Genomic DNA, 27,251 nt, shown 5'->3' on the forward strand with positions numbered 1-27,251 from the left:
TGCCACCACTTCCCCAAAGAACCACAGACTAGAATTATAAGACAAAATATGTCATGCTTGAGATCAGACCTAATATTATAAAAATACTTCACAGAGTTCCCGTTGCGGCTCAGTGGGTTAAGAACTGACTAGTATCCATGAGGATGTGGATTTGGTCCTCGGTCTCGCTCAGTGGGAAAAGGATCCATCGTTGCTGCTGCGGCTGTGGTGTGGGCCGGCAGCTGTGGCTCTGATTCAACCCCTAGCCTGGGAACTTCCATATGCCCTAGGTGTGGCCCCCCCAAAAAAAAAAAACAAAAATACTTCGCATTTGTTTTAAGATTTTTTTTTTTTTCTATCTTTTGTCTTTTTGTTGTTGTTGTTGCTGCTATTTCTTGGGCCGCTCCCACGGCATATGGAGGTTCCCAGGCTAGGGGTTGAATCAGAGCTGTGGCCACCGGCCTATGCCAGAGCCATAGCAACGCAGGATCCGAGCCGTGTCTGCGACCTACACCACAGCTCACGGCAACGCCGGATCGTTAACCCACTGAGCAAGGTCAGGGACCGAACCCTCAACCTCATGGTTCCTAGTCGGATTCGTTAACCACTGTGCCACGACGGGAACTCCTGTTTTAAGATTTTTTTAAAAAAAATGAAGTTATACAGGCTCATTGTAAATTGTATCAAATTATCAAATACAAAGATAGAGATACAGGCGTTCCTGCTGTAGCCAGTGGGTTAAGAATCCTAATGCAGCAGCAGCTCAGGTCCCTGTGAAGACTTGGGTTGGATCCCCAACCCAGTGTAATGGGTTGAAGGATTCCACAGCATTGATGCAGCTGCAACTTGGATTCAATCCCTGGCCCAGGAACTTCCTTATGCCATGGTGTGGCCCCCAAAAAATTTAATATAAATATGTGAATATAGATATGTTTAATCTGTAACATTACATTAAACTATATGCATTTTTAAAGTTATGGGAAAAAAATTTTTTTTTGTCTTTTTAAGGCTGTACTTGTGGCATATGGAAGTTCCCAAGCTGGGGGTTGAATTGGAACTGTAGCCACTGGCGCCGCAGCCAGTAAAGCCAGATCCAAGCTGCATCTGTGACCCACACCACAGTTCTTGGCTACACCAGATCCTTAACCCACAGATGGAGGCCAGCGATCAAACCTCCATCCTCAGAGATGCTAGTTGGGTTCATTAACCGCAGAGCCATGACAGGAACTCCATGAAATAATTTTTTTTTTTTTTTTTTTTTTTTTTTTTGCTTTTTAGGCCCGCATGTGAAGCACATGGAAGTTCCCAGGCTAGGGGTCTAATCAGAGCTACAGCTGCCGGCCTCCAACAAAGCCACAGCAACAAGAGATCCGAGCCGCATCTGTGACCTACACCACAGCTCACAGCAATGCTGTATCCTTAACCCTCTGAGCAAGGCCAGGAATCTAACCCGCAACCTCAAGGTTCCTAGTCAGATTTGTTTCCACTGCACCACGATGGGAACTCCACCATGAGATAAAAATTTTAAGTGATAAGAAAAAACATATTTATGCCGACACATAAATACATTATAAATATTAGTATATAAGGAAATTAAAAATGTAAAAAATGGTAGTCTCCCTTAAGCCCACTTTTCATAACATTGTACATTTGTAGTCTAGGGCATAGATATAATATTTTTTAAGATAAAAATTGAAACATGGCGTTCCCATGGAATCGTGGCTCAGCAGTAACAAACCCAAGGAGGATCCATGAGCACTTGGGTTTGATCCCTGGCCTTGCTAGTGGGTTGGCGATCCAGTGTTGCTGTGAGCTGTGGTGTAGTTTGCAAAGGCAGCTTGGATCTGGCGTGGCTGTAGTTGTGCTGCAGACTGGCAGCTGTGGCTCCAATTGGACCCCTAGCCTGAGAACTTCCATGTGCCACTGGTGCGGCCATTAAAAGACCAATTAAAAAAAAATCAACTATAATAGAAAAAATAAAAGTCTTACCAAAAAAAGACAAAAAAAAATTGAATCATATTCGTATCGTTCTGCAACTTTTTTTGTCTTTTTGCTATTTCTTGGGCCGCTCCTGCGGCACATGGAGGTTCCCAGGCTAGGGGTCGAATCGGAGCCATAGCCACCAGCCTATGCCAGAGCCACAGCAATGCGGAATCCGAGCCGAGTCTAGCAACCTACACCTAAGCTCACCACAGCCAGATCCTTAACCCACTGAGCAAGGCCAGGGACCGAACCCGCAACCTCATGGTTCCTAGTCGGATTCGTTAACCACTGCGCCACAGCGGGAATTCCCATATATGACATGCTTTTTAATGGCTGCAAAGAACTGTTCGAGCCTTCAAAGAATTTCAGGGCTGCTCTATTTGAGGCTGGCAGAACCTCTAGGAGAGAGTGAGCCTTGATGGTCCTATCCCATTTCACAGATTAAAAATAAACTGAGGGAGTTCCTGCTGTAGCTTAGTGGGTTAAGAACCTGAAAGTGGCCATGAGGATGTGGTCTCTCTCAGTGGGTTAAAGATCCAGCGTTGCGGAGTTCCCGTTGTGGCGCAGTGGTTAACGAATCCGACTAGGAACCATGAGGTTGAGGGTTCGGTCCCTGCCCTTGCTCAGTGGGTTAACGATCCAGCGTTGCCGTGAGCTGTGGTGTAGGTTGCAGATGCGGCTCGGATCCCGCGTTGCTGTGGCTCTGGTGTAGGCAGGTGGCTACAGCTCTGATTAGACTCCTAGCCTGGGAACCTCCATATGCCGCAGGAGCGGCTCAAAGAAATAGCAAAAAGACAAAAAAAAAAAAAAAAAGATCCGGCGTTGCCACAAGCTGTGCTGTAGGTTTCAGATTCAGCTTTAATCTGGTGTTGCTGCTGCTGTGGTGTAGGCTGGCAGCTACAGCACTGACTCAATCCCTAGCCCAGGAACTTCCATATGCTGCAGGTGTGGATGTAAAAATAAACAAATAAATAAAAACAAACATTAGTTTAAAAAAACACATGATCATCTCTCTCTCTCTCTTTTTTTTTTTTTTTTTTTTTTTTTTTTGGTCTTTTTAGGACTGCACCTGAGGCATATGGAGGTTCCCAGGCTAGGGGTCAAATTGGAGCTGTAGCTGCCAGCCTACACCACAGTCACAGCAATGCTGGGTCCTCAACCCACTAAGCGAGGCCAGGGATTGAACCTCTGTCCTCATACTTGTCAGGTTCATTAACTGCTGAGCCAGGACAGGAACGCCAACACTGAAATTCTTTGTCATTGTTTTTCTGGTTGTTTTAAATAGTCTTCCCTGCTAGAGTTCCAGCTCCTAAAAGAGGCTAAAGATGATGAATGATAATAATAATAGTGAAGGATGAGTTATCCAATGGAGTTCATCAGGAAAAAGTTAATTGGAAGACCCAGAGTTTTGAACTGATTGTTTAGTGGAGGAAGGGAAGAGATGCAGAGCCAACTGATGTGTGTGTTCGGGAAAAGAGTACTCATCCAATATAAGGCATTAAAAACTGTGCAATATTCAAGTGAGTGAGTTTTCCTAATTCTTCCCATCATCACTCACAATCTTCTACCCCACCCCTCTACCCTCTACCCCCATCAAGAAGATCCTCTGCCTCGCTCAAACAATTCAACTGATGAGAGGAGCAAGGCTGGACCGCAGAGAGAGTTGTTAGTCGCCACAGTACTCATGCCAGTACCCCCGGAAAACTGTATTTTAACAGAATTCCTTGAAAGGCTACACCCTTTTTTCTTAGTAACCCAAACCACAAGTTTCCAAGTAAGTTCTTTTTCTTTCTTTCTTTTTTTTTTTTTTTTGTCTTTTTAGGGCCGCACCCAGGCATACAGAAGTTCCCAGGCTAGGGGTCAAATCTGAGCTGTAGCTGCTGGCCTACACCACAGCCACATCATTGCCAGACTCCAGCAGTGTCTGCGACCTACACCACAGTTCACTGCAACGCTGGATCCCTAACCCACTGAGCCAGGCTAGGGATGGAACTTGCGTCCTCATGGATGCTAGTCAGATTCCAGATTCGTTTCCCCTGAGCCACCAAGGTAACCCCCCCACTAAGTTCTTTTTGTTGTCTAACCTATTTCTCTCTTCTGGAAATTTAAACTTTTTCCCAGCTCTGAAGATAAAGGGAAAGAGAAGGAGACAGGGGGGCGCTGGCCTTCACTGAAGGGGCTGGACTTCACTGTAGGGGCAACCAGCAGCTGACCAGAAGGGGGAAAAAAAAACGAAAAAAAAAAAAAGAGAGAAAACCCGCGCCCCCAAGAGGCCTTAACTCCCACGGCATTGGGACACCGCCAGCCGGAGTCACGTGACGACGCACCGCGGCGGGTAAACTACAACTCCCAGCGTGCCGCGCGGCCCGCCGGCGTTACGCAGCTCTCGCTGATTGGTCGCTGGGAATATTTGAAAGGAGGGGCTGGCGCGGAAAACGAAGGGTGCATTTTGGATCCTTACCGAGTTCTCTGTGTAGTGGGTAAGTCCTGCTTCTGGGAAGGAGGACGGTCTCTGAGACCCGAAGGCCTGAAGGCCTCATGAGCGTGTGTATGCGCTGAGGTGAGTGGGGTCCCAGCGCTGACTTGAGGAAGAGGCCGGGCGTCAGGAGGGTCGGGAGCCCGCCGCAAGTCCTGGTGGGCGCTGAAGAGCTGGGTGGAGGCCTCCGGTGTGGGCCGTAGGTTGGTGGGAAGGGTAGTGAGGCTGGGGACCGGCCAAGAGGAAGGAAGAGAGGAAGCGTCGGTTTATAACGGGAGCCTGGAGTCCTGGCATGGGCTTTTTTTCCGATAGGATTTCTGAGGGGATTCTTTGCGCCCCCGCCCGCCCCGCCGCCGCCTTCCGAGGCCTTCCAGCCCTTCGCCCGCCCTTCATTTACCTCCTTTACAAATCTTCTCAGCCTTCCTTAATCCGTTTCCTTTCTCCTAGCCCCCTCGGCACCATGAGGAGCTTCAAAGGAGTCAACTTTGGGACTTTGCTAAGCAGTCCAAAGGAGGCTGAAGAGTTGCTGCCTGACTTGAAGGTGGGCGTGCTGGCTGGCTGTGGGTACATACACCTGGCTTCCCAAGCTGCGCTGTTTGTTTTTTAACTGGTTTGAAGAGACGGATGAATAGGAGATCCTCTTCTGAGCAATCCCATTTCTAGTTCCCTTCCCTATCTCTTTTTCTCCTTTGGTAGCCCCATTCACATCTTCCTCTTCTCCTAGGAGTTCCTGTCCAAGCTTCCAGTTGGTTCTCCCAGCTGTCGGTCTGATGCCGAGAGGAGACAGACTTGTGATGCTGTCCTGAGGGCTTGCAACCAGCAGCTGACTGTCAGGCTGGCTTGCCCTGAGCACCTAGGGAGCCTGCTGGAGCTGGCAGAGCTGGCTTGCGATGGCTACTTGAGGTCTACCCCCCAGCGCCCACCCCTCTATCTGGAACGAATTCTTTTCATCTTTCTGCGAAACGTTGCCGCACAGGGAATCCCAGAGGCCACACTCCGGCTTGCTCAGCCCCTCCATGCCTGCATGGTGCAGTGCTCTCGCCAAGCTGCTCCTCAGGACTATGAAGCTGTGGCTCGGGGTAGCTTTTCTCTGCTTTGGAAGGGGGCAGAAGCCCTGGTGGAGCCGCGAGTGGCGTTCTCAGCTCGGCTGAAGGCCTTGAGCTTTCTAGTACTCTTGGAGGATGAAAGCACCCCTTGCGAAGTTCCCCACTTTGCTTCTCCAACAGCCTGTCGAGTGGTAGCTGCCCATCAGTTATTTGATACCAGTGGACATGGTCTGAATGAAGCAGATGCGGATTTCCTAGATGACCTGCTCTCCAGACATGTGATCAGAGCCTTGGTGGGTGAGGGAGGGGACTCTCCTGGTCCCCTTTCCTCCCAGAAGGCCCTCTGTCTCTTGGAGCTCACCCTGGAACACTGCCGTCGCTTCTCCTGGAGCCACCACTATGCCAAGGCCACCAGGGCAGTGGAGAAGGCCCACGATTACCTAAAGAACACCAGTCTGGCCCCCAGCCTCCAGCTATGCCAGCTGGCAGTCGAACTGCTGCAGGTTGGAGAGGGAGGACCCCAGGCGGTGGCCAAGCTTCTGATCAAGGCATCAGCTGTCCTAAAGAACTGTATGGAGGCACCGTCACCCCCGCTGCGAGCATTGTGTGACAGCTGCCAGTTCTTCCTCTCAGCCTTGGAGCGAGGCACGAAGAGGTGCTATGGACCTGATGCTGTACTCAGCCTCTTTGCTTTTCTTGGAAGCTACTGTTCCCTCATCCGGCAGCTGCAGGATGGTGTGAGTTAAGGACCAGGAGGTAGGGTGGGAAGGTGGCTCTGTGGACTTTCTGTCAGGCTCTGATCTTTGATAAGATCTGGGAGCCCAGCTCCCGCCTCCGTAAGCTGCTGTCTGGACTCTACCTGGCCAGCCAGCCAGCAGCCTAGTACATGCTGAGAGCACAGTGGCCCTTCCTGACGTCCTCCTTCCTAGGCTGTTATCCACTATCCAGGACTCTGAGCCCAGAGCTCCCTGTCCCTCAAACCAACCCTCCCCTTCCTTCCTCAGGTCTGTGGGGACTCCTCCAAGCAGCAGCAGGCTTTGGTTCAGATGCACTTTCAGGGACTTCACCTCTACACCGTGGTGGTCTATGACTTTGCCCAAGGCTGTCAGGTACCATCTGGAATCAAAAAAACCTGTTCAGGTCCTAGGGTCCGGAGTTGCTTGACTGCCCCGGGTAGAGCTTCAGGGTTGCATTGGCTTTGGGCATGGGGTGGGGTGGACATCGCCTTGGACCTGGTATGTCTCCTCTCACTTTTCTTGTCCCTTCAGGTAGCTGACATGTCTGACTTGGCCCAGCTAGTGGAAAGTTGCAGATCTGCTGTTGTCTGGATGCTGGAGGCCTTAAAGAGCCTGTCAGGCCAAGAGCTGACCGACTACCTGGGGATGACTGGTTAGTGCCCTGGGGCTCAGATAGAGGGTTCTTGGGAGGGTCATCCCTTCTTAGGCAGGTAAGTAGCACTTGCTGGTTAGTTCTGACCACTAGGGAGGCTCCCGGGGGTTTACAGAGGCAATGAAAAAGATGTTTATAAGGACCTCTGTATTTAACAGCAGTGGAGAAGTCATGAGGCTAACATACCATAACAGACACAAATTCTTTCTCATTGACTTTGAAATCTGTTTGGTATTTGTTTCATAAAAATGCAGAACATTTATAATTTAAACTTGTTTAAACCAGGTAAAATGTGCACATGGTTCAAAATTCAAAATGCACGAAAGGGCATATAGTGAGGAGTTCCTGTTGTGGCACAGCGGAAACAAATCCGACGAGGAACCATGAGGTTGTGGGTTCAATCCCTGCCCTCGCTCAGCGGGTTCAGGATCTGGCATCGCTGTGAGATGCGGTGTAGCTCACAGATGCGGCTTGGATCCTGCATTGCTGTGGCTGTGGTGTAGCCTGGCAGCTGTGGTTCTGATTCGACCCCTCGCCTGGGAACCTCCATGTGCTGCAAGTGCAGCCCTACAAAGCAAAAAAAAAAAAAAAAAAAAAAAAAGGCAAGCAGTGAGAAGTTCCTCTGCTGTTCCTAATCCTAGTCACCCAAGTCCCCCTCTGCAGAGGCAACTAATATGGTCAATTTCTTACGTATCCTTCTAGAGATATACTATGTATACCGATATATGTAAATATAAACTGTGTATACGTGTATGGACTAACAGACATATATACTTCTCTTTTTATTGAGATCTACATGCAGAAAAATTCTAAGATCATAAGCAGACAGCTTTACAGATTTTATGAAGTGAACATACTTAGTAGCCAATGCCTAGGTCAAGTAACAGAGCATGACTTAACCCCCCAGAAACCCTCCTTGTGCCTCCTCTGGTTCCCACACTCCAACAGCACTCACTACCTATCCTAATAGCATCGATTAGTTTTGCCTGTTTTTGTACTTCATAATAAAGTTTCCCCTCATTTGACAAAAAGCATGGCCCTCTAGTTTAAATTATATAAACCTGATGAGTCCAGTCACTACAAGATTTTGGAAAACTTTTCACATGCATATTTTCGGATTGAACCTAGCCACAGCAGTGAAAATATCAGGCATCAGAAAAATTAATAGCATGAGAATTCTTCCTGCAGAATACTGAAGACCTACTTTATTTTCTTCTCCCAGCCGTCTACATAGATAGCCAGGAGGCTGGCTAAACTAGAATTTAGGAAAATTTTATTCATTTTATTTATTGAGGACTTACTATGTGCTAAGCACTGTTCTGAGTACTTGGATATATCAGTACTCAAAACAGTGACATAAAGATCTCTCCTCTCATGGAGCCACATTCTGGTTAGGGGAGAAGGATCATAAACAATAGGATAATTGATGTATCGACTTGTTAGAGGGAGTTCCCTTCGTGGCTCAGTGGTTAACGAACCCAACTAGGGTCCATGAGGATCTGGTTTGATCCCTGGCCTTGCTCAGTGGGTTAAGGATCCGGCATTGCCATGAGCTGTGGTGTAGGTCACAGATGTGGCTCGGATCTGGCGTGGCTATGGCTGTGGCGTAGGCTGGCAGCTGTAGCTCCAATTCGACTCCTAGCCTGGGAACTTCCACATGCCACAGGTGCAGCCCTAAAAAGCAAAACCAAAAGCATGTTAGAAAGTGATCAGAAATATGGGGAGAAAGGAAAAGTAGAGCAGGATAAGAAAGAACTAGGAGGTCAGAGTTGGTGAGAGGGGCAAGTTGGCATTTAGAGAGATGGTCAGGGTAGGCCTCAGAGAGAGTGTGACATGAGGGAAACCTGGAGGGTTGAGAGAGTTGGCCATGTAGATGCCTGGGAAAGGACATCCCTGGCAGAGGAAACAGCCAGTGCCAAGGCCCTGTGGCAGGAGAGGGACTGGTGTGTTTAAGGAATAGCAGGGAGGCTAGTGTGGCTTCAGTGGAATGAGGGAAGGAGAGGAAGGTAAGGGACGGGCCAGAGTGTTTCCCCTAAAATGCTGACCTTCGGAGCAAGATGCAGACAGATTGGCACGTAAGGAGAGATGGGCCCTGTGTGGGACTGAAGACTCTTGTAAAACAAGTGCAGAGGGGCTGGCTCTTGTGGTTTTACCTTCCTGGAATGGAGGGCGTGGGCTGACTTGGAGCAGGAAGGGGAGAACTGCCCCCTTCTCACTCCTAGTCATGGGGGTTCCTGTCTGATCTGGGAGCTGCTGAGCTGACCACAGGTCACGCATCTCTCTACTGGCCCTCCAACAGGAGAGGGCACTGGAACCCTTCCTGCAGTCATCTGTCCTTTCTCTCCTGCAGCCTCTCACACCAGTAACTTGGCCTACAGCTTCTATAGTCACAAGCTCTATGCCGAGGCCTGTGCCATCTCCGAGCCCCTCTGTCAGCACCTGGGCTTGGCAAAGCCGGGCACCTATCCTGAGGTGCCTCCTGAGAAGGTAGGAGGGCAGGTTATGTGGCGGGGAGGAAGGAGTTGGCATAGCGTGAAAGGGCCTGGCCAGGACCCTGTCTTGGAGTAAGGTGTTAGCAGCTGCACATTGGCACCAGTGGCCCGGGGTGGTGTTTCTCAGACCTCACCTGTGCTTTTATTAATTTTTTTTCAATTGACTCATTTTGTATATTTAGCTTTGCCTAAGCCAGTGGTTCTCAATCTGGCAATACATTAGCATCATCTGAGTTAACCTAAAAAAATTCTGGGAGTTCCTGCTGTGGCACAGTGGATTTAGATTATGACTGCAAGCAGCTCAGGTCACTGCAGAGGCATGTGTTCAATCCCCCACCTGGCGCAGTGGGTTAAAGGATCTGGCGTTGCCGCCATTGTGATGTAGGTTCGAGCTGTGGCTCAGATTCATTTCCTGACCTGGGAACTTCCATATACCATGGGTGTGGCCATTAAAAAAAAAAAAAAAATTCTGGGAGTTCCTGTTGTGGCTCAGCAGTAACAAACTTGACAAGTATCCATGTGGATGAGGGTTTGATCCCTGGCCCTGCTCATTGGGTTAAGGATCTGGCATTGCCATAAGCTGAGGTTGCAGATGTGGCTTGGATCTGGCGTTGCTGTGGCTGTGGTGTAGGCCAGCAGCTCCAATTCGACCCCTAGGCTGGGAACTTCCATATGCCACAAGTACGGCCCTAAAAAGCAAAAAAAAAAAGAATCTGAAGCCTGTCTCCAGGTAATTGCATCAAGAACTGGTACTGGAGCCCAGGCATCTGGATTGCTTTTCTTTTCCTTTTTTTTTTCCTTAGGGCTGCACACACAGCACATGGAGGTTCCCAGGCTAGGGGTCAAATGGGAGCTGCACCTGCCAGCCTACGCAACAGCCATAGCAACACAGGGTCCAAACCACATCTGCAACCTACACCACAGCTCATGGCAATGCCAGACCCTTAGTCCACTGAGCGAGGCCAGGGATCAAACCCACAACCTCATGGTTCCTAGTCGGATTTGTTCCCACTGCGCCCCAACAGAAACTCCTGAATATTTTTTTAAAAAGTTCCCCTAGGTGGTCCTTTGGGCAACCCAGGGTGAGAACCACTGTCATAGACTAAAAATACCCACGAAAGGATGGGATGGCTGGATTGGTGGGCGAGCTAGGTCATAGAGCGTCTTGGTTTCTTCTGGCGAGCCTCTCAAGGATCTAAGTGGAGGCTTGATGTCAGATTGGCATCTCGAGTTTCTCAGCATCACTGTGGTGAATACATGGAGCAGCTCTCGCAGCCCAGGCAGGAAAGGGTGGGTGTCTGGAGTGAAGCAGCTTCCAGAGGGATGGAAAGAAGTGAGTAGGGGCAAGAAGTCAATGATTAGCTCAGAAAGTGACTGGCTGTGAGGAAGGGAAAAGGAAGAGGCCAGGATGGTCTCGCCTTTCCAACTTGGGAGAAGGTGGTCATTTGCTGAGAGAAGGATCAGGAGGAGGAGCAGGTTTGCCAGGGTGTGGGTGATGGCTGTGTGGGTAGGATGGGCGGAAACCTCACATTGAGAGCAGCCAGGATAATTAGTTCTTCGCTGTCTCCTGCTTCGGTCAGGGCCAGGGGCAGGAGCGCCTTGTGCACGCCCATGCTCCCCCACGGCCTCCCCAAGTACGGACTCCCTGGTTCCTTTCTCCAGTTTGGTCTGTTTTCTTTCTCTGGTCAGTTGCACAGATGCTTCCGGCTGCATGTAGAAAGTTTGAAGAAACTGGGTAAACAGGCCCAGGGCTGCAAGATGGTGACTTTGTGGCTGGCAGCCCTGCAGCCCTCTGGCCCCGAACACATGACTGAGCCGGTCACCTTCTGGGTCCGGGTCAAGATGGATGCAGCCAGAGCCGGAGACAAGGAGCTACAGCTGAAGTGAGTTGGGCGGGCGGGGGGGACAACCATGGCTGCCCCCTGGCTAGGGCTGCTTTTGGTTCATGGTCATATTCATCCTCATGTCTGAAAAAGGCACTGTTGCCTCCATTCATCGTTATTCATTGAGCGCCCACTGTGTGCCAGCCAATGTGCTGGGTACGGGGGGAGGGGCACAGCAGTGACGGGCAGTGTTCCTGCTTTCACCGCTGGAGACTGAGCTCTCAGCAAGCTGAGGCAGGGACTCCTTGGCATGGGGCAGAGGCACCGTGCTTCACGGGCATCCCGGGTGCTGAGCCTGCTCTTTCTCAGGACACTTCGAGACAGCCTGAGCGGCTGGGACCCGGAGACCCTGGCCCTCCTGCTCAGGGAGGAGCTGCAGGCCTACAAGGCAGTGCGGGCTGACACAGGGCAGGAACGGTTCAACGTCATCTGCGACCTGATGGAGCTGAGCCCCGAGGAGACGCCGGCCGGGGCCTGGGCCCGAGCCACCCACCTGGTGGAACTGGCTCAGGTGCTCTGCTACCATGACTTTGCCCAGCAGACTGACTGGTGAGGAGGAAGGGCTGGGGAGGCCCCTCTTGCTTCTTGCCCTAGGTCCTCATACCGTTTTCAGAGCCTGTTTCCCTCTCCACCTCCCTGAGCACCCACTTTGGCTTGTGGCCATGGAAACTCATTCAGAGGATGAGGCCAGCTGTGCTGCAGAAGGCCCTTCCCAGGATACCATGGCAGGTACTCAGTGGTAGCCAAGCTCAAGTGCCTCTTCTCCCTCTAGCTCGGCCCTGGATGCTATCCGAGAAGCTCTGCAGCTTCTGGAGTCTGTGAGGCCCGAGCCTCAGGCCAAGGATCGACTTCTGGATGATAAAGCACAGGCCCTCCTGTGGCTCTATATCTGCACCCTAGAGGCCAAAATGCAGGAGGTGAGTTGGCTGCTGCGGGGCTGAGCAGAACTGGGTACAGGGATTATTTTCCCTGAACCCTAGTAAGCTGGTACCAACCCGGTTTTGCACCCCGATCGCCCCATCCAGGGTATTGAGCGGGATCGGAGAGCCCAGGCGCCTAGTAACCTGGAGGAATTTGAAGTCAACGACCTGAACTATGAAGATAAACTCCAGGAAGATCGTTTCCTATATAGTAACATTGCCTTCAACCTGGCTGCGGATGCTGGTGAGGGCTGTGAATGTAGTGTGCTGGGATAGGGCCTTCTCTGGGGCTTCCTGAGAGCAGGACAGGTACCCCGGGGGTAGGAGAGGCTGCCCTGTGGAGTGGGAGGTGGGCACAGGGACGGAAGCTGTCATGGAGAAGATGATCACGTTTCCCAAGTGGCCCACCCTTGAGAGAATGGCCGGTGCCTTTCTTCTGACTTACAGCTCAGTCCAAATGCCTGGACCAAGCCCTAGCCCTGTGGAAGGAGGTGCTTACAAAGGGGCAGGCCCCCGCCGTGCGGTGTCTCCAGCAGACAGCAGCCTCCCTGCAGATCCTGGCGGCCCTCTATCAGCTGGTGGCAAAGGTAACGGGGCAGGGAAGGGTCACAGATCAGAAGCCCAGCTCCTTCTCCTTCTTTGCCTGTGTCCCCTGCTGAGAAGTCATATCCAGCAGGGGCTCTGTCACCAATCTCCCTGAGTTTTAAGTCCAAGCTCCATCGTTTACTGTCTGTGGGCTTAGGGTCAGTTGTTTATAATCTTTCAGGCCCAAGTTCCCTTATTTCTAAAATGAGGGCAATAATACTAGCTCATAGCCTTGTTAGCATTCAATGAGATAATGCATGGAAGATGGTGTGTGTAGACAGAATACTCAAATCAGCCATAATTATTAGTAATTGTCAGATAATTTGAGGCCTGTATACTCAGAAAAAAGACAAAAATGCCTATAGACATAATTTTACAGTTTTACATGCAGTGATAGGAATTTTAAGAACTCCCTGAAGCTCTTTCCTGGACCCCACATCAGGAACCTCAGAAAGAATATGTGCACATCAAGGATCTTTGTTACTATGAGCATTGGGCCATGTTTCTAGCAGGGAGCCTGGGAAGCTGCCTGATTTGAGCCTTGGCTCTAACTGCATACCTCTTACGGGAAGTTAGACAAGCAGCTTAACCTATGTAAGTTTTAGTTTCCTCACCTGTAAAATTGGGATTAGAATTCCTATGAAGATAAAGTGAGTTGGCACAGTGCTTGGCACATAGTAAGCTCTCAGTAAATCCTGGCTATTGATGAGGACTGGCACGTGGACTTTATGACAGAAGGGAGGCCCTAGGATGGTTTGCAGATACCCTCACTGTTCTCACTTCCTGCCCTTTGAAGCTGGCTGATGGTTGCTCTGTCTGGGTGGCCACATTCCAGCCAGGTCGTCAGGTCCATCCAAGGTCCCAAAAGACTGGAGGGGGGGGGGTGGAAATGGAGGGTTGAGCCTGAGCTGGGTAAACTTGTTGCTCCTGGCCAACCAGCCCCTGCAGGCTCTGGAGGTCCTCCTGCTCGTGCGAATGGTGTCCCAGAGACTGGAGGACCACGGAAAGGCAGCTGGCACCTCCTGCCGCATCACCCAGCTCCTCCTGACGCTCCGCTGTCCCAGCTATGCCCAGGTGAGTGCCTAGCTGCCCTGGCCTGGGGGTTGCAGGGGAACCTGGGTTTGGTGACCCATCTTTTCTTTAAGAAGATAGGCTACTGAAGGGGCGCCTCTGCCTTCTCCCACCACATTTGGCCAAAGGATCATAAAGTGTGGAGTAGGGGTGGCTGTGGGAAGAGGGGTGTCTTTCTCCTTCTCACTGCAAAACCAACTGTCCATTAGGTCTTACACAGTCTGCACCAGCAGGACATGGTTAAGCCTGTATTTCCCAACCATTGTTCCTGCCCTAGTTGATTGATGCTTCTTGGCTCACTTAGGGCTCTTACAGTGCCTCCTAGCTGGTCTCCTGGCCTCCACTTCCTCCCTTTTCCCTTTCATCTGCTAGCGTGATCTTTCTAGGCGCAGCTCTGATCTTATCTCTTGCCTGCTTAAAGGATTTCATTGGCTTCTCCGTTGCCTGAAGGATACTGTCCAGATCCTTCACTCTGGATTGCACATCTATATTCTGGTTCACTTTTTTTCTTGCTGCTCCACATGAGCCATATGCCAGTCCGTACCAGTTACTTTATGTTCTTCTTACTTCTCTCTGTCTTTGGGTGTGTTAGTCCCTCACCATCCTCTCCCTCACCATTTTTTTTTTTTTTTACCACACCCATGACATATGTAAGTTCCCAGGCCATGGATCAAATCTGAGCCACAGCTGCCACAGATTTGGCAACACCAGATCCTTTAACACACTGTGCCAGGCTGGGGATCAAGCCCATGCTGCCACAGAGACAACACCAGATCTTTAATCTGCTGTGCCACCGCTGGAACTCCTCCCTCACCCCCTTTTTTTTTTTTTAAAGTTTTGTTGGGAGTTCCTATTGTGGCCTAGTAGTGAATCCGACTAGTATCCATGAGGATGCGGGATCGATCCCTGGCCTCACTCAGTGGGTTAAGGGTCCGGCATCGCTGTGAGTTGTATAGGCTGGCAGCTGCAGCTCCAATTCAACCCCTAGCTGAGGGTGCAGCCCTGAAAAGACCCCCCTCAAAAAAAAGCTGTATTGAAGTAGAGTTGATTTACAATGTTGTGATAATTTCTGCTGTAACCTTTTTCATTTTTTTTTAAGTTTTATGGAGGTATAGCTGATTTACAGTGTTGTGATATCCCTCACCTTTTGTTTCATTCAGCAAACCTGTGCTTTCTTTTTAAGGCTTAGCTCAGTTGTCTCCTCCTTCATGACGTATTTTATATGTCCTCTTCTGCAAGGGCAAAATCAACCACTTTCCCTGGGACCCCACACCGCCAGTGGCATTGTGTCATGTCACATAGGTATGCCCGTCCCCCAACTACATTGCAAGCCGTTGGATGGAAGGGCCTACTTACTGCTTATTCAGCTTTGTCTCTCTAGTGGTTAACTGAAAGGTACTAAGTTTTAGTGAGTGAGAATAATTCCTACATGGATTATGATATTTGAAATAATATTTAATCAGGAGTAGTCAATATTTTGCTTACCAGTGTTTTCATCAGCTTTAATTTGGAGGTCTGACTGCCTCCCCTCACCAGTATGCTCATGCACCCCTGGTCACTTCCTCAGGTGTACCTGGCAGAGGCAGAATCAAGTCTGAAGCTTCTGGATCGCACCACAGACACATACCTGCTCCTTTCCCTGACTTGTGACCTACTGAGAAGTCAAGTCTACTGTGCTTGCCAGAAGGTGCATCTCTGTTTCTTAACTGGCGAAGGTCCTAGCACTGGCAGGGTGCGAGGATTCTCCAGATATCTATCTGGCCCCTGAGGTTTCCCCAGGGGTGGGGAGGACATTCCTGGCCTTGAGAAACAGAGCTGTCTCCTGGCCATGCCCCCTCCCGTGGATCGCCTGGTGCTTCTCTAGGAACCATTCCATCCTTTCATCCTTTCCCGGCTCCCTCAGGGGCAAAGGGGAAGGTCTGTCCCATGACTAGAAGCTGGGATAACACTGGAAATCTAGTGGGATCCAAAAGCCTGGGCTTTCTCACACACTAGACATGTGACTTGGCCGAGTCTTGTGCCCTCTCAGGCTGTAGGTTTCTCTCCAGCTTTTATAATCTGAAAACACGATCTCCGGGAGTTCCTGTCGTGGCGCAGTGGTTAACGAATCCGATGAGGAACCATGAGGTTGCGGGTTCGATCCCTGCCCTTGCTCAGTGGGTTAACGATCCGGCGTTGCTGTGAGCTGTGGTGTAGGTCGCAGACGCGGTTCGGATCCCGTGTTGCTGTGGCTCTGGCGTAGGCTGGTGGCTACAGCTCCGATTTGACCCCTAGCCTGGGAACCTCCCATATGCCGCGGAAGCGGCCCAAGAAATGGCAAAAAGACAAAAAAAAAACAACAACAACAAAAAAAACCCCACGATCTCCAGGGGCATCTCAGCTGCCAATTTGACCTCACTCACTGCTCCCCTCTCTCCCACCAGGTGGCTGAGGGCGTCTCTCTGTTGCTGTCTGTGCTTCGGAACCCTGCCCTCCAGAGGTCGTCCAAGGCTTGGTACTTGCTACGGGTCCAGGCCCTGCAGCTGGTGGCGGTCTGCCTTAGCCTCTCATCAGACAGCCTCCCGGCCCCGCTGTGGGAGCAGCTCTGTGCTCAAGGTGAAAGAAGAGGGTGGATGGCCCTCCTTGCCCAATGCATGCTGTGTGTCTGCTGTCAGCTCTGCTCAGTCCTCCTCCCCTCTGCTGTCCATTCGTGTGGACGAGCCCACTAGAAGCTGCCAGAGTAGGCCAGGGATAGCAAACATGTTTCATTTCGCTTGCTGACTCTGATCGCTTAGTGACTGCCCAGAATACTGCACTGACAAGGATTCTGAGACCCCATGTGGTCTCAAGGGGAAAGAGTTCTGTGATTGATTAGCTATGTCTGCCTTAGGTACAGTTGGAGAGGGTGAGAGTGTACTCTGCATTTGATGTCTTAGTAATTGAAGGTGCTGGAAGTTCTGGCCATATCATCTCCCCTCTTGCCCCTTCCACCTCCCCCCAACACTTGCACAGGTTGGCAGACACCTGAGATAGCGCTCATCGACTCCCACAAGCTCCTCCGAAGCATCATCCTTCTGCTCATGGGCAGTGATGTGCTCTCAATTCAAAAAACAGCTGTGGAGACGCCGTTCCTGGACTATGGTGAGTCCCGGGAGGAGCGCTATCATGAACTGAACAGGCTGGATGGTGATGGTGAGGCTGGCAGTTTTGTCTCCAGGGGATCCAGACTGGATCCTGGATCCATCCACGTGATGATGGTCTCGTCTCTCCTTTGCCACAGGTGAAAATCTGGTACAGAAATGGCAGGTTCTTACTGAGGTGCTGAGCTGCTCCGAGAAGCTGGTCTGCCGCCTGGGCCGCCTGGGTAGTGTGAGCGAAGCCAAGGCCTTTTGCTTGGAGGCCCTGAAACTGACGATGAAGCTGCAGATACCGCGCCAGTGAGTACAGGGCCTGAGAGGATGCTGATTCCCAAACCGGAGTGCCTGCGTGTTTGATCACGAGTTCCCAAGCTGTTCCACAGAGTATCATGTTGTGTTTGGAAGGATGCATTCTGTGGCTAAATATGTGGGAGACACTGACTTAATCAAGATTAGACATATTTCTCCCCCAGCTATTATCTATGAGGATGTGGGTTTGATCCCTGGCCTCGCTCAGTGGGTTAAGGATCCGGCGTTGCCATGAGCTGTGACATGGTTTCGGCTCGGATCCCGTGTTGTCATGGCTGTAATGTAGGCTGGCAGCTGCAGCTCTGATTCGACCCCTAGCCTGGAAACCTCCATATGCCACAGGTGTGGGCCAAAAGAAAAAAAAAAATTAGATGTTTTTATTGCTGTAGGACTTCTCATGTCCTCCACTATGCTAATAATACACATTATAAATCTCCAGACGGGAGATCCAGTGTTCAGTGTTTCTAGAAATTGCTTTGCCCGGAGGCCCCCTCCTTGTGAGGACTGCAATTTGGGAAATGGGAAATCCTGCCCTCAGGTAAAGGGGTGAGTTGGTTTGAGAGAGGCGTGTGGAAGATTTTCTGCAGGGAGCACTTGAGGTCAGCTTTAGGAGGTAAAGGCCTTCCGGAGCCTGGAAAGACTGATGGCTCTGCCTGGGAAGGGGGCAGGAAGAAAGATTCTCCAGGAAAACAAGGGTCTCCACTCATGGGTCATCACCTTGCCTCCAACAAGGTGTGCCTTGTTCCTGGTGCTGAAGGGGGAGCTGGAGCTGGCGCGCAACGACGTTGACCTCTGTCAGTCAGACCTGCAGCAGGTTCTGTTCTTGCTGGAGTCTTGCACAGGTGAGCAGCCAGGCCTGCACGCCCGTGAGCGGTGGTGAGAGTGACGCTCGCACTATAACACCTCTTTATATGTCACGGTTCCCTTCTCAGTCACAGACTTGGCAAAGCTCCCTTCGCTTCAGTCAGACCCTTGGTGTCCCTCCTTCAGAGGGCCTGTCCAGCACTTATCCTGCCTGCCTCTAGTGGTCAGCACTAACATATTCTAGATATTTAATTTTTTTTTTTTTTTTAAATAGGGTTGCACCTGCGGCCTATGGAGGTTCCCAGGCTAGAGGTTGAATCGGAGCTACAGCTGCCAGGCACAGCCACAGCCACAACAATGCGGGATCCACGCCTTGTCTGCGACCTACACCACAGCTCACAGCAACACTGGATCTTTAACTGAGCGAGGCCAAGGGATTGAACCTGTGTCCTCATGTGATACTAGTTAGATTTGTTTCCTCTGAGCCACGATGGGAACTCCCTAAATTTTAACTTAAATAAAATTTAGTATTCAGGGCCTTAAATACTTGCCACACTTCCTGTGTTCAGTAGCTGTGGCTACTGTATTGGGCAGCACAAATGTAGCGTCCTCAGAAGGCCTTAAGCTTGGAGTTCCCCTGTGGCTCAGCAGGTTAAGGATCCGGTGCTGTGGCTCAGGTTGCTGTTGTGGCACAGGTCTAATCCCTGGCCCAGGAACTTCTGCATGTGTCGGTGCACACACAAAAAAAAACTTGAAAAGAAGGGCTTAAGCTTAAAATATGTATTTATGGTACATTTTTCTCTTATACACTTTTACCTATACTATTTCATTGGACCCACACAAAACCATGGAAAGTGGGAACATAAAAGAGTTTTTTCATTTGTAAAATGACAAAGTTGAGAAATTGAATGTTTTGGGCCAGGATCACAGGGCTAGTTAGGGGCAGGAGTCAGGATTAAGACTTGGGCCTCTGGGTGCTGGCTACGGGGATGCTGTGGGCTACATGGATCCTTTGTTAGAATTAAGAAAATATTAGGTTTTTGGTTTTTTTTTTTGGTCTTTCTGTCTTTTCTAGGGCTGCACCCGCAGCATGTGGAGGTTCCCAGGGTAGGGGTCTAATTGGAGCTGTAGCCACCGGCCTACACCAGAGCCACAGCAAGGCAGGATCCGAGCCGAGTCTGCGACCTACACCATAGCTCACGGCAACACTGGATCCTTAACCCACTGAGCGAGTCCAGGGATCAAACCCGCAACCTCATGGTTCCTAGTCAGATTCGTTAACCACTGAGCCATTATGGGAACTCTGAGAAAACATTAGGATTTTATAAAAAAATAATAAGCCGTGCTAATATTTAGTATGTTAGCTAGTACTATATACAAGCCGTTAGTAAGGAAGTGACACACATTAGGGCACTGGCCACTGGGGTGGCTCAGGAAGCACTGATACCATTTCTCCCAGTTTTCTCATTCTTGTTCCACTCCCTCCTCAGAGTTTGTCGGACTAGGGCAGCAGCCGGACTCCGTGAAGAAGGTCCACTTGCAGAAGGGGAAGCAGCAGGCCCGGGTGCCCCGTCCTCCAGAGCTCCCGGAGGAAGAGCTTGTCCTAAGAGGCCCTGCCCTCGAGCTGGTGGCTACTGTAGCCAAGGAGCCTGGCCCCATAGCACCTTCAACTAACTCCTCACCAGTCCTGAAAACAAAGCCCCAGCCCAGCCCCGGCTTCCTGACCCATTTGCCCACCTGTGACTGCTCGCTCTGCGCCAGCCCTGTCCTCTCAATGGTCTGTCTGCGCTGGGCGTTGGTCACCGCGGGGGTGAAGCTGGCCGTGGGCCATCAGGCCCAGGGTCTCGATCTGCTGCAGGTTGTGCTGAAGGGTTGCCCCGCAGCCACGGAGCGCCTCACCCAAGCTCTACAAGCTTCCTTGAATCGAGAAGCACGCCCATCCCCTGTCCCGGGCCTCTTTGATGAGATCTTGGCCCAGGCCCACACTCAGCTGGCACTAGAAGGGCTGAGCCAACCCTCAAACAAGAGCCTGGGGAAGGTCCTGGAGTCGGGGCTGAAGTTTGTGGCAGCGCGGATACCCCACCTAGAGCCCTGGCGAGCCAGCCTCCTCTGGGTTCAGGCCCTTGCAAAGCTGGCTGGCCTCAGCTGCTGCACTGCCCAGCTTTTTGCAAGCTCCTGGGGCTGGCAGCCCCCATCAGTAAAGACCCCCACTGGCTCAGAACCCTCTAAGCCTCGGAGCCAAAAACATTCTGGACGAGGGCGCCAGCAAGCAGTCTCTGCTGCTCTGCCCCTCTCAAACACCTCTCTGAAGGGTCTGGAAGGCGGCGGACCACCCTGTACACCTAAGCCCGCAGGCCGGGTCAGGCAGGCTGGCCCTCGTGTTCCCTTCACCGTGTTTGAGGAAGTCCTCCTTACAAAGAGCAAGCCTGAGGTTCCCAAGGCCCCCAGGGTACAACAAAGAGTCCAGACACGCCTCAAGGTGAGGTGGGACTGGCGTCGGGTGGGGGTGGCCCTGGAGGAGAGTTTTGCAGAGCAGCTGTCTCACCGGAATAGCTTCCCAGGGCCTTACTGGCCCCTTTAGCTCTCCTGTTACCATAGGACCCCTGCATCTCCTTCAAGACCTAGTTCAGGTCCACCGTTGTTTCAGACAGAAGGGACTTTTTCCTTCTTAACTCTACAGTTCCTTTCCCTTTTCATCCTTCATCCTTTCACCCCTCCCTCCTTCCACACCCCAGTTACTGCCCCAGATTGTGTGGACTGCAGGTGGGAAGTTAAGTCTTAAATCTAACCCAAGGGCCTCTGTGATGGTGCCTCCACAGCGCCACCTGCTGGCGGACAGTTGTCACTGACGGCCCCTTGGCCCTTCTCCCTTTCCCACCCTCCTAGGTGAACTTCAGCGATGACAGTGACTTGGAAGACCCTGTCGCGGTGGAGGCACAGTGTGCAGAGGGGCCCAAGAAACGGAGCACTGCTTCTCGGGGCCGGGGCCAGGCTAGGAAGGTCCTGAGCGTGAAGACTCGTGCAGAGGCCGCCCCAGCTAGTGGCCCTGAGCACCCCCGTCTCAGTGGCAGGAGCCGGAGGGCCAAGAAGGTGGCATCAGGACACTGTGAGGAGCTGGGCCCTGAGATGATGCGAACCATCCCTGAGGAGGAACTGATGGACAACCAGATGGAAATGAGCTTTGAGATCCTCAGGGGCTCAGACGGGGAAGACTCGGCCTCAGGAGTGATGGCAAAGCTGGGAGGAAGAGGTCCGTGTTTTTTCAAGGTTGCCCTGGGACGAAAACCCAAGAGATAACTGGTGCCAAGGATGGAGCGAAAGAAAGTTCTTTTGCTAGCTCTGCGACTGGACCCTAGAAGGGGGAGCTTAGGGGTTGGCAGGGGGGAACTCTACAGAAAAGTTGTGCTCTCTGCCCAGGTGTGAAGACCCCAGCTCCAGGCCCTGATACAGCTATAGGAGAGTGTGAGGTGTTGAGACGGGATGCCGGCAAAGAGGAGCTGCCCGTCCCGTGCCCAGACAAGGCTCTCGGTCCTCGGCACCGACTCCCCTCAGCCCCCATGGCCATCAGTAAGTCTGCTGACCACCAAGGTCTGGTTGCTTAGAGGGGGCAAGCCATGAGGTTTCTTGATCCCAGTGCTTTTCCAGTCTGTCCTTGGCTCTTTTTTTTTTTTTGTCTTTTTTTTTGTCTTTTTTTTAGGGCTGCACCTACAGCATATGGAGGTTCCCAGGCTAGGGGTCGAATTGGAGCTGTTGCCGCCAGCCTACACCACAGCCACAGCAACGTGGGATCCGAGCCATGTCCGTGACCTATACCACAGCTCACAGCAATGCTGGATCCTTAACCCACTGAGTAAGGCCAGGGATCAAACCCACATCCTCATGGATACTAGTTGGATTCATTACTGCTAAAGCACAATGGGAACTCCCCAGTCTGATTTTTTTTTTCTGGCTTTTGGATCCCCAACTGGACCCAGGAGCCTTTGAATGTGGGTTTGAACCTGAGCACTCCCTCTGCTGGCTGTGTGCCAGTCACTCCACCTCTCTGAGCTTCAATTTACTTAATTGTAAAATGGCATTGGGGGAGGGTGGCGCAAGCTGATGCATGTAACTGATGTGGAACCCACGTGGCCCCCTGCCCTTCATAAACAGTAGCAGCTATTTTTCCCTGTGGGAGAAGGGCTAGGTGCTTGTTCTTGGACAGCTCCCATCAGCCAGGAAGTGGGGGATTCCTCTGTACCAAGCTTCTTGACCTTCCTCTAGGTCTCTCTACCCTGGATTCCATTTGTGCCTCACTGAGCATTGCTTTCCGTGGGGTCAGTCACTGCCCTCCTAGTGGGCTCTACGCTCACCTCTGCCGCCTCCTAGCCTTATGCCTGGGCCACCGGGATCCCTATGCCACTGCCTGCCTTGTCACTGAGTCTGTCTCCATCACCTGTCGCCACCAGCTGCTCATCCACCTCCACAGGAGGCTCAGGTGAGTGCCCACCATTCCCAAGGCTCAGGCTGGGACAGACTGGAGGGGAGGGTCCAGACTTTGAAGGAGGAAGAACTCACCCCTCACTTGTGTTGCCTGCAGCAAGGCCCAGAAGCGCCAAGGATCTCTGGAAATAGCAGACCAGCTGCAAGGGCTGAGCCTCCAGGAGAGGCCTGGAGACACCCCCCTGGCCCACATCCAGCACCTCTTTTCCTTCAGAGCTTTGGGATCTGGCCACTTCCCCCAGCCCGAGAAAGAGCGTTTCCAGGAGCGCCTGGCTCTGATCCCTGGTGGTATGGTAGTGGGCATTGCTGGCTCCGTGGTCTTTTTATGCATGCATCTGCTTAGGGAGGAGTTGGCTGAAGGAGTTTAAGTCATTAGTTCCCACACAGATTTATAATCCTTAGGGAAGGACAAGTCATACTTTTCTACTGATTAGTTGTTTTGTTACTATCACCAAAGAGACATACCTTAAATCTAGATATTTTTTTTTTAATTTTTATTTTTTTGCTTTTTGGGGCTGCGTGTGTGGCATAGGGAAGTTCCTAGGCTAGAGGCCTTACCGGAGCTGCAGCTGCCGGCCACAGCCACATCTTTTGACGTACACCACAGCTCACAGCAATGCCGGATCCTTAACCCACTGAGCAAGGCCGGGGATTGAACTCTAGTCAGGTTCATTACTGCTGAGCCACAACAGGAACTCCCTAAATCTAGAAGTATTTTTGTTTTTGTTTTTGAATTTCAACTTTGAATTACCAGCAAGCTTAGGGTAAGTTTGGGTGTCTGGGGTCTTCCTGTGACAATGTGCAACATGTTAATGGATGATTTGAATGTTCGATGTGTGCAGGGCCCTTTGTTAGCTTCTGTAGGGACACAAAGAAGTCCAAGACACGGTCTCTGTCCAGAGGAAGCTGTTAGGGCAAGAGGTTGCACCTTGAACTTCAGTGGCCAGGGGAGACTTCTAGGAGTTGTGGGGGGGTTTTTTTGTCTTTTTGTTTTTTTTTGCATTTTAGGGCCATACTAGCAGCATATGGATGTTTACAGGCTAGGGGTCGAATTGGAGCTACAGCTGCCAGCCTGTACCACAGCCACAGCAATGCGGGATCCAAGCCATGTCTGCGACCCACGCCACAGCTCAAGGCAACGCCAGATCCTTAACTGAGCGAGGCCAGGGATCGAACCCGCATCCTTGTGCATGTTGTCTTGAGCGATAGATAGGGATTGAGTGCAGGAGGCAGGGAGAGGAATTCTTGTAAGAGCTGGAATAACTGGACATGTCCTGTGTCAGGGGTGACTGTGTGTGTGTTGGCCCTGGCCACCCTCCAGCCTGGAACCGTGGGCAACACCCTCCTGCTGACCCGGCTGGAAAAAGACAATCCTCCGGTCACCATGCAGATCCCCACGGCCCAGAACAAGGTAGGTTTTCCAGACCAGGGAGCGAAGAGGGGCTGAAGCAGGCTTCTGGGCAAGGTGTGGCTGGGGGTGGAGAGACGGCGATCACATGGACAAGCAGAAATCTCATAAGCCCATCTCCCAAAGCTTTCTCTGAGTTCAGCCCTGAAGGAATTTGATGCCATCCAGAAAGAACAGAAGGAGAACAGCAGCTGTACCGACAAGCGAGAATGGTGGACAGGGCGGCTGGAACTGGACCATAGGATGGAGGTGTGCCCCCACAGTGGGGTGCGGTGGGGTAGGGTGGGGTTGGGCCCGCCCGAGGAATATCTTCTCTCTCAGGGGTCCCAGGTCTGTGCTGAGCTACCTCAAGTCCTTTCTGGAAGTGTAGGCCTAAATAAGAAATTCTATCACTTGGGGAGTTCTCATTGTGGCTCAGCAGGTTAAGAACCTGACTAGTATCCTCGAGGATGTGGGTTCAATCCCTGGCCTCACTCAGTGGGTTAAAGGATCCAGCACTGGAGCTGTGGTGTAGGTCGCAGACATGGCTCGGATCCTGCCTTGCTGTGGCTCTTGTATAGGCCGGCGGCTGCAGCTCCGATTGGACCCCTAGTCTGGGAACCTCCATATGCCGAGGGAGTAGCCCTAGAAGACAAAAAAAAAAAAGACCAAAAAAAAAAGAAGAAAGGATCCAGCACTGCTGTAAGCAGTGGCCTAGGTTACAGATGTAGCTTGGATCCAGCGTTGCTGTGGCTGTGGTGTAGGCCAGCAGTTGCAGCTCCCATTCAACCCCTAGCCTGGGAGCCTCCATATGCTGCATTTGCGGCTCTAAAGAAAAAAAAAGTTAAAAAAAAAAAAAATCTGTCGCTTGGGGAAGACTTTAAACAAGAGCCCAAGATGTGAAGGGGTTATAGCAATGGACTGTTGAGGATAAACACATGCAAAAAAAATCGAAGCCCAAGTTATCAGCATCCTGGTTGTAGTCTCAGCAAATAGAAAATGTTTCTCGCTTCTCGCCTTTTATGACTGGCAGTAAGACATGTAAGACAGAGCCACTCATGGGAAGGCCCACTTTCCTGTCTCCAAAATGTCGGTGCCTGTGGGGAAAGAAATGCAGCTTCCTCTCTGACTGAAGGTTCTGTCCTGCATCCAGGTTCTCACCACTTCCCTAGAGAAGCACGTGTTAGGCTGCTGGAGGGGACTGCTGCTGCCATCCAGTGAGGACCCCGGCCCTTCCCAGGAGGCCTCCCGTCTACAAGAGTTGCTGCAAGAATGTGGCTGGAAATACCCTGACCCCACTCTGCTGAAAGTGAGTTGAGAGATCAGGGAAGGGGAAGAAGCCAGCCTTAACTCTGTCCCACCTGCCACTGCGGGTGGAGGTGGGAGCTATGGTACTCACTGCCCACTGTCCCTCTGCAGATCATCCTCAGCAGTGCCAGTACGCTCACCCCACAGGACATTCAGGCCCTGGCCTATGGGCTGTGCCCGGCCCAGCCAGAACGAGCCCAGGAGCTCCTGAGTGAGGCAGTAGGGCGCCTACAGCACCAGACAGTAGCAAGCAGCAGGCACCTTGTCCTAGTGCTGGACAAAGTAAGGAGCCAAGGCCTGGAGGAGCGGCGTCTGGTGGGCAGTGGGCACTGACGGCCACGCCCCTTCTGGCTCCCCCGACCCCTGACCTCTGAGCACTCTTTGCCCAGGACCTGCAGAAGCTGCCGTGGGAGAGCATGCCCAGCCTCCGCGCCCTGCCCGTCACTCGGCTGCCCTCCTTCCGATTCCTCCTCAGCTACTCCATCATCAAAGAGGTCTGGGGACTGGGGGTGACTGGCGATGGGGCAAGAAAAGGCAGAGAGCTGGGGGGTTGGGGGCGAGGAGGTCTGGGGAATGGATCCGCCGTGGAAAGGGGCTTGGGGGTTGCTGGAGCTGGGGCCCTCTGGCCAGACCAGGAGCCTCATCACCAGTGTCTCTCCCTCAGTGTGGGGCCTCGTCAGTGCTGAACCAAGGGGTGAATCCTCGCAGTACCTTCTACGTCCTGAACCCTCACAATAACCTGTCAAGCACAGAGGAGCAGTTCCGAGCCCATTTTAGCAGGTCAGGGGGAGGAGAGTAAAAAGGGGGTGGGGAAGGGTAGGCACAACACAAGGGCAAATCTCCTGCTCTCCGGAGTCAGCTGCTGCAGTTCACCTTCTCCTTGGTGTTCCTTCTGCCCCCTTGGCCCCATGAGCCTCCTTAACGCCTGCCTTTTCCCTGCAGTGAAGCTGGCTGGAAAGGGGTGGTCGGGGAGGTGCCGAGCCCGGAACAGGTGCAGGCAGCCCTGACGGAGCATGACTTATACATGTGAGTGCTTAGCACAGGGAGGTGGGGAGAGGGGCAGCCCCAGAGGGTGGGTACCACCACAGTTTGCTTCGGGGCTTGGGAGCCCCTGACTCAGGACACCTCCGGAGACACAGCAGAGGCCTGGCACTGCTAAATCAGGCTCATCTCGCCTCCTTCTGCTTCAGCTACGCAGGGCATGGGGCTGGTGCCCGCTTCCTGGATGGCCAGGCTGTCCTGCGGCTGAGCTGCAGGGCTGTGGCCCTGCTCTTTGGCTGCAGCAGTGCAGCCCTGGCTGTGCATGGAAACCTGGAGGGGGCTGGCATCGTGCTCAAGTATATCATGGCTGGCTGGTGAGTCTCGAGCGGCAAAGTCCATCCTAGGTCCCCACTCTAAGTGCTTTCCCAAGTCTGAACCCGAAATCCTTCCTCTTTTGTGCCCCACCTTCCTCCCGCCCCAGTTCCCTGGCATGCCTGGGCCTTGAACTCGTGGCCCTCTTCTCTCTTACCCCCTACCTCTGGGTGTCAAGGGACTTCCTCATTGGTTCAGTCCCTCTCGACTTAATCACCACCACCACCACCACCACCACCAATGGAGTTTTCCCAAGTAGTCTGTTTTAGAGCCCTTACTTTGCCTTGCTTCCGTCTCTTTCCCCAGCCCCCTGTTTCTAGGTAACCTCTGGGATGTAACTGACCGTGACATTGACCGCTACACGGAGGCTCTGCTGCAGGGCTGGCTTGGGGCAGGTTCAGGAGCCCCCCTTCTGTACTACGTCAACCAGGCCCGCCAGGCTCCCCGACTCAAGTATCTCATTGGGGCTGCACCGGTAGCCTATGGCTTGCCTGTCTCCCTGCGATGACCCTGTGGTGGGGCTTTTCTGTTGCTGATGGAAGCCAGGTGCCTGTTCTACCTCCAAACCTAGATTTGGCCCTGAGGATATTTTAAGTGATTTCCCCAGTGTTTTATGAAATGTTTCCTTTTGATTTAATCTTAATATAATAAAGATATACCATTTAAACCTT

General features: G+C 52.0%; 1 protein-coding gene across 2 annotated transcripts; it reads left to right on the forward strand.

Annotated features, from left to right (window-relative positions):
- The first annotated feature begins 4,368 nt into the window (after positions 1 to 4,368).
- On the forward strand, positions 4,369 to 27,251 carry ESPL1 (extra spindle pole bodies like 1, separase). Of its 2 annotated transcripts, none has more exons than XM_013986230.3 (31): positions 4,369 to 4,522; positions 4,886 to 4,979; positions 5,163 to 6,221; positions 6,489 to 6,593; positions 6,753 to 6,873; positions 9,224 to 9,360; positions 11,055 to 11,248; positions 11,558 to 11,797; positions 12,021 to 12,165; positions 12,274 to 12,412; positions 12,616 to 12,755; positions 13,693 to 13,827; positions 15,392 to 15,511; positions 16,248 to 16,419; positions 16,816 to 16,944; positions 17,084 to 17,240; positions 17,982 to 18,091; positions 19,544 to 20,532; positions 20,940 to 21,303; positions 21,471 to 21,620; positions 22,314 to 22,527; positions 22,630 to 22,820; positions 23,816 to 23,943; positions 24,067 to 24,189; positions 25,073 to 25,228; positions 25,339 to 25,509; positions 25,617 to 25,721; positions 25,892 to 26,007; positions 26,170 to 26,253; positions 26,418 to 26,582; positions 26,887 to 27,251. In XM_013986230.3, exons 2-31 carry the CDS (start codon positions 4,899 to 4,901, stop codon positions 27,086 to 27,088), a joined length of 6,342 nt encoding a protein of 2,113 aa, XP_013841684.3. In that variant the 5' UTR covers positions 4,369 to 4,522; positions 4,886 to 4,898; the 3' UTR covers positions 27,089 to 27,251. The 2 variants fall into 2 exon arrangements, with proteins under 2 accessions (XP_013841684.3, XP_084811889.1); XM_084955763.1 differs by having other exon boundaries at positions 4,369 to 4,442.

This window comes from Sus scrofa, chromosome 5 (assembly GCF_054392235.1).
Source record: "Sus scrofa isolate SSC_HxYL_T2T_F1_AM1 chromosome 5, Sscrofa_HxYL_maternal_Yorkshire_Landrace_v2.0, whole genome shotgun sequence".
Lineage (NCBI taxonomy): Eukaryota > Metazoa > Chordata > Mammalia > Artiodactyla > Suidae > Sus > Sus scrofa.

Bases quoted from the DNA above. Each gene is read 5' to 3' on its own strand.
- ESPL1 (XM_013986230.3), top strand. From the start codon at position 4,899: ATGAGGAGCTTCAAAGGAGTCAACTTTGGGACTTTGCTAAGCAGTCCA. The intron at 6,222-6,488 runs GTGAGTTAAGGA...TTCCTTCCTCAG, and splicing joins TCCGGCAGCTGCAGGATGGT to GTCTGTGGGGACTCCTCCAA. The intron at 22,821-23,815 runs GTATGGTAGTGG...GTCCTGTGTCAG, and splicing joins CCTGGCTCTGATCCCTGGTG to GGGTGACTGTGTGTGTGTTG.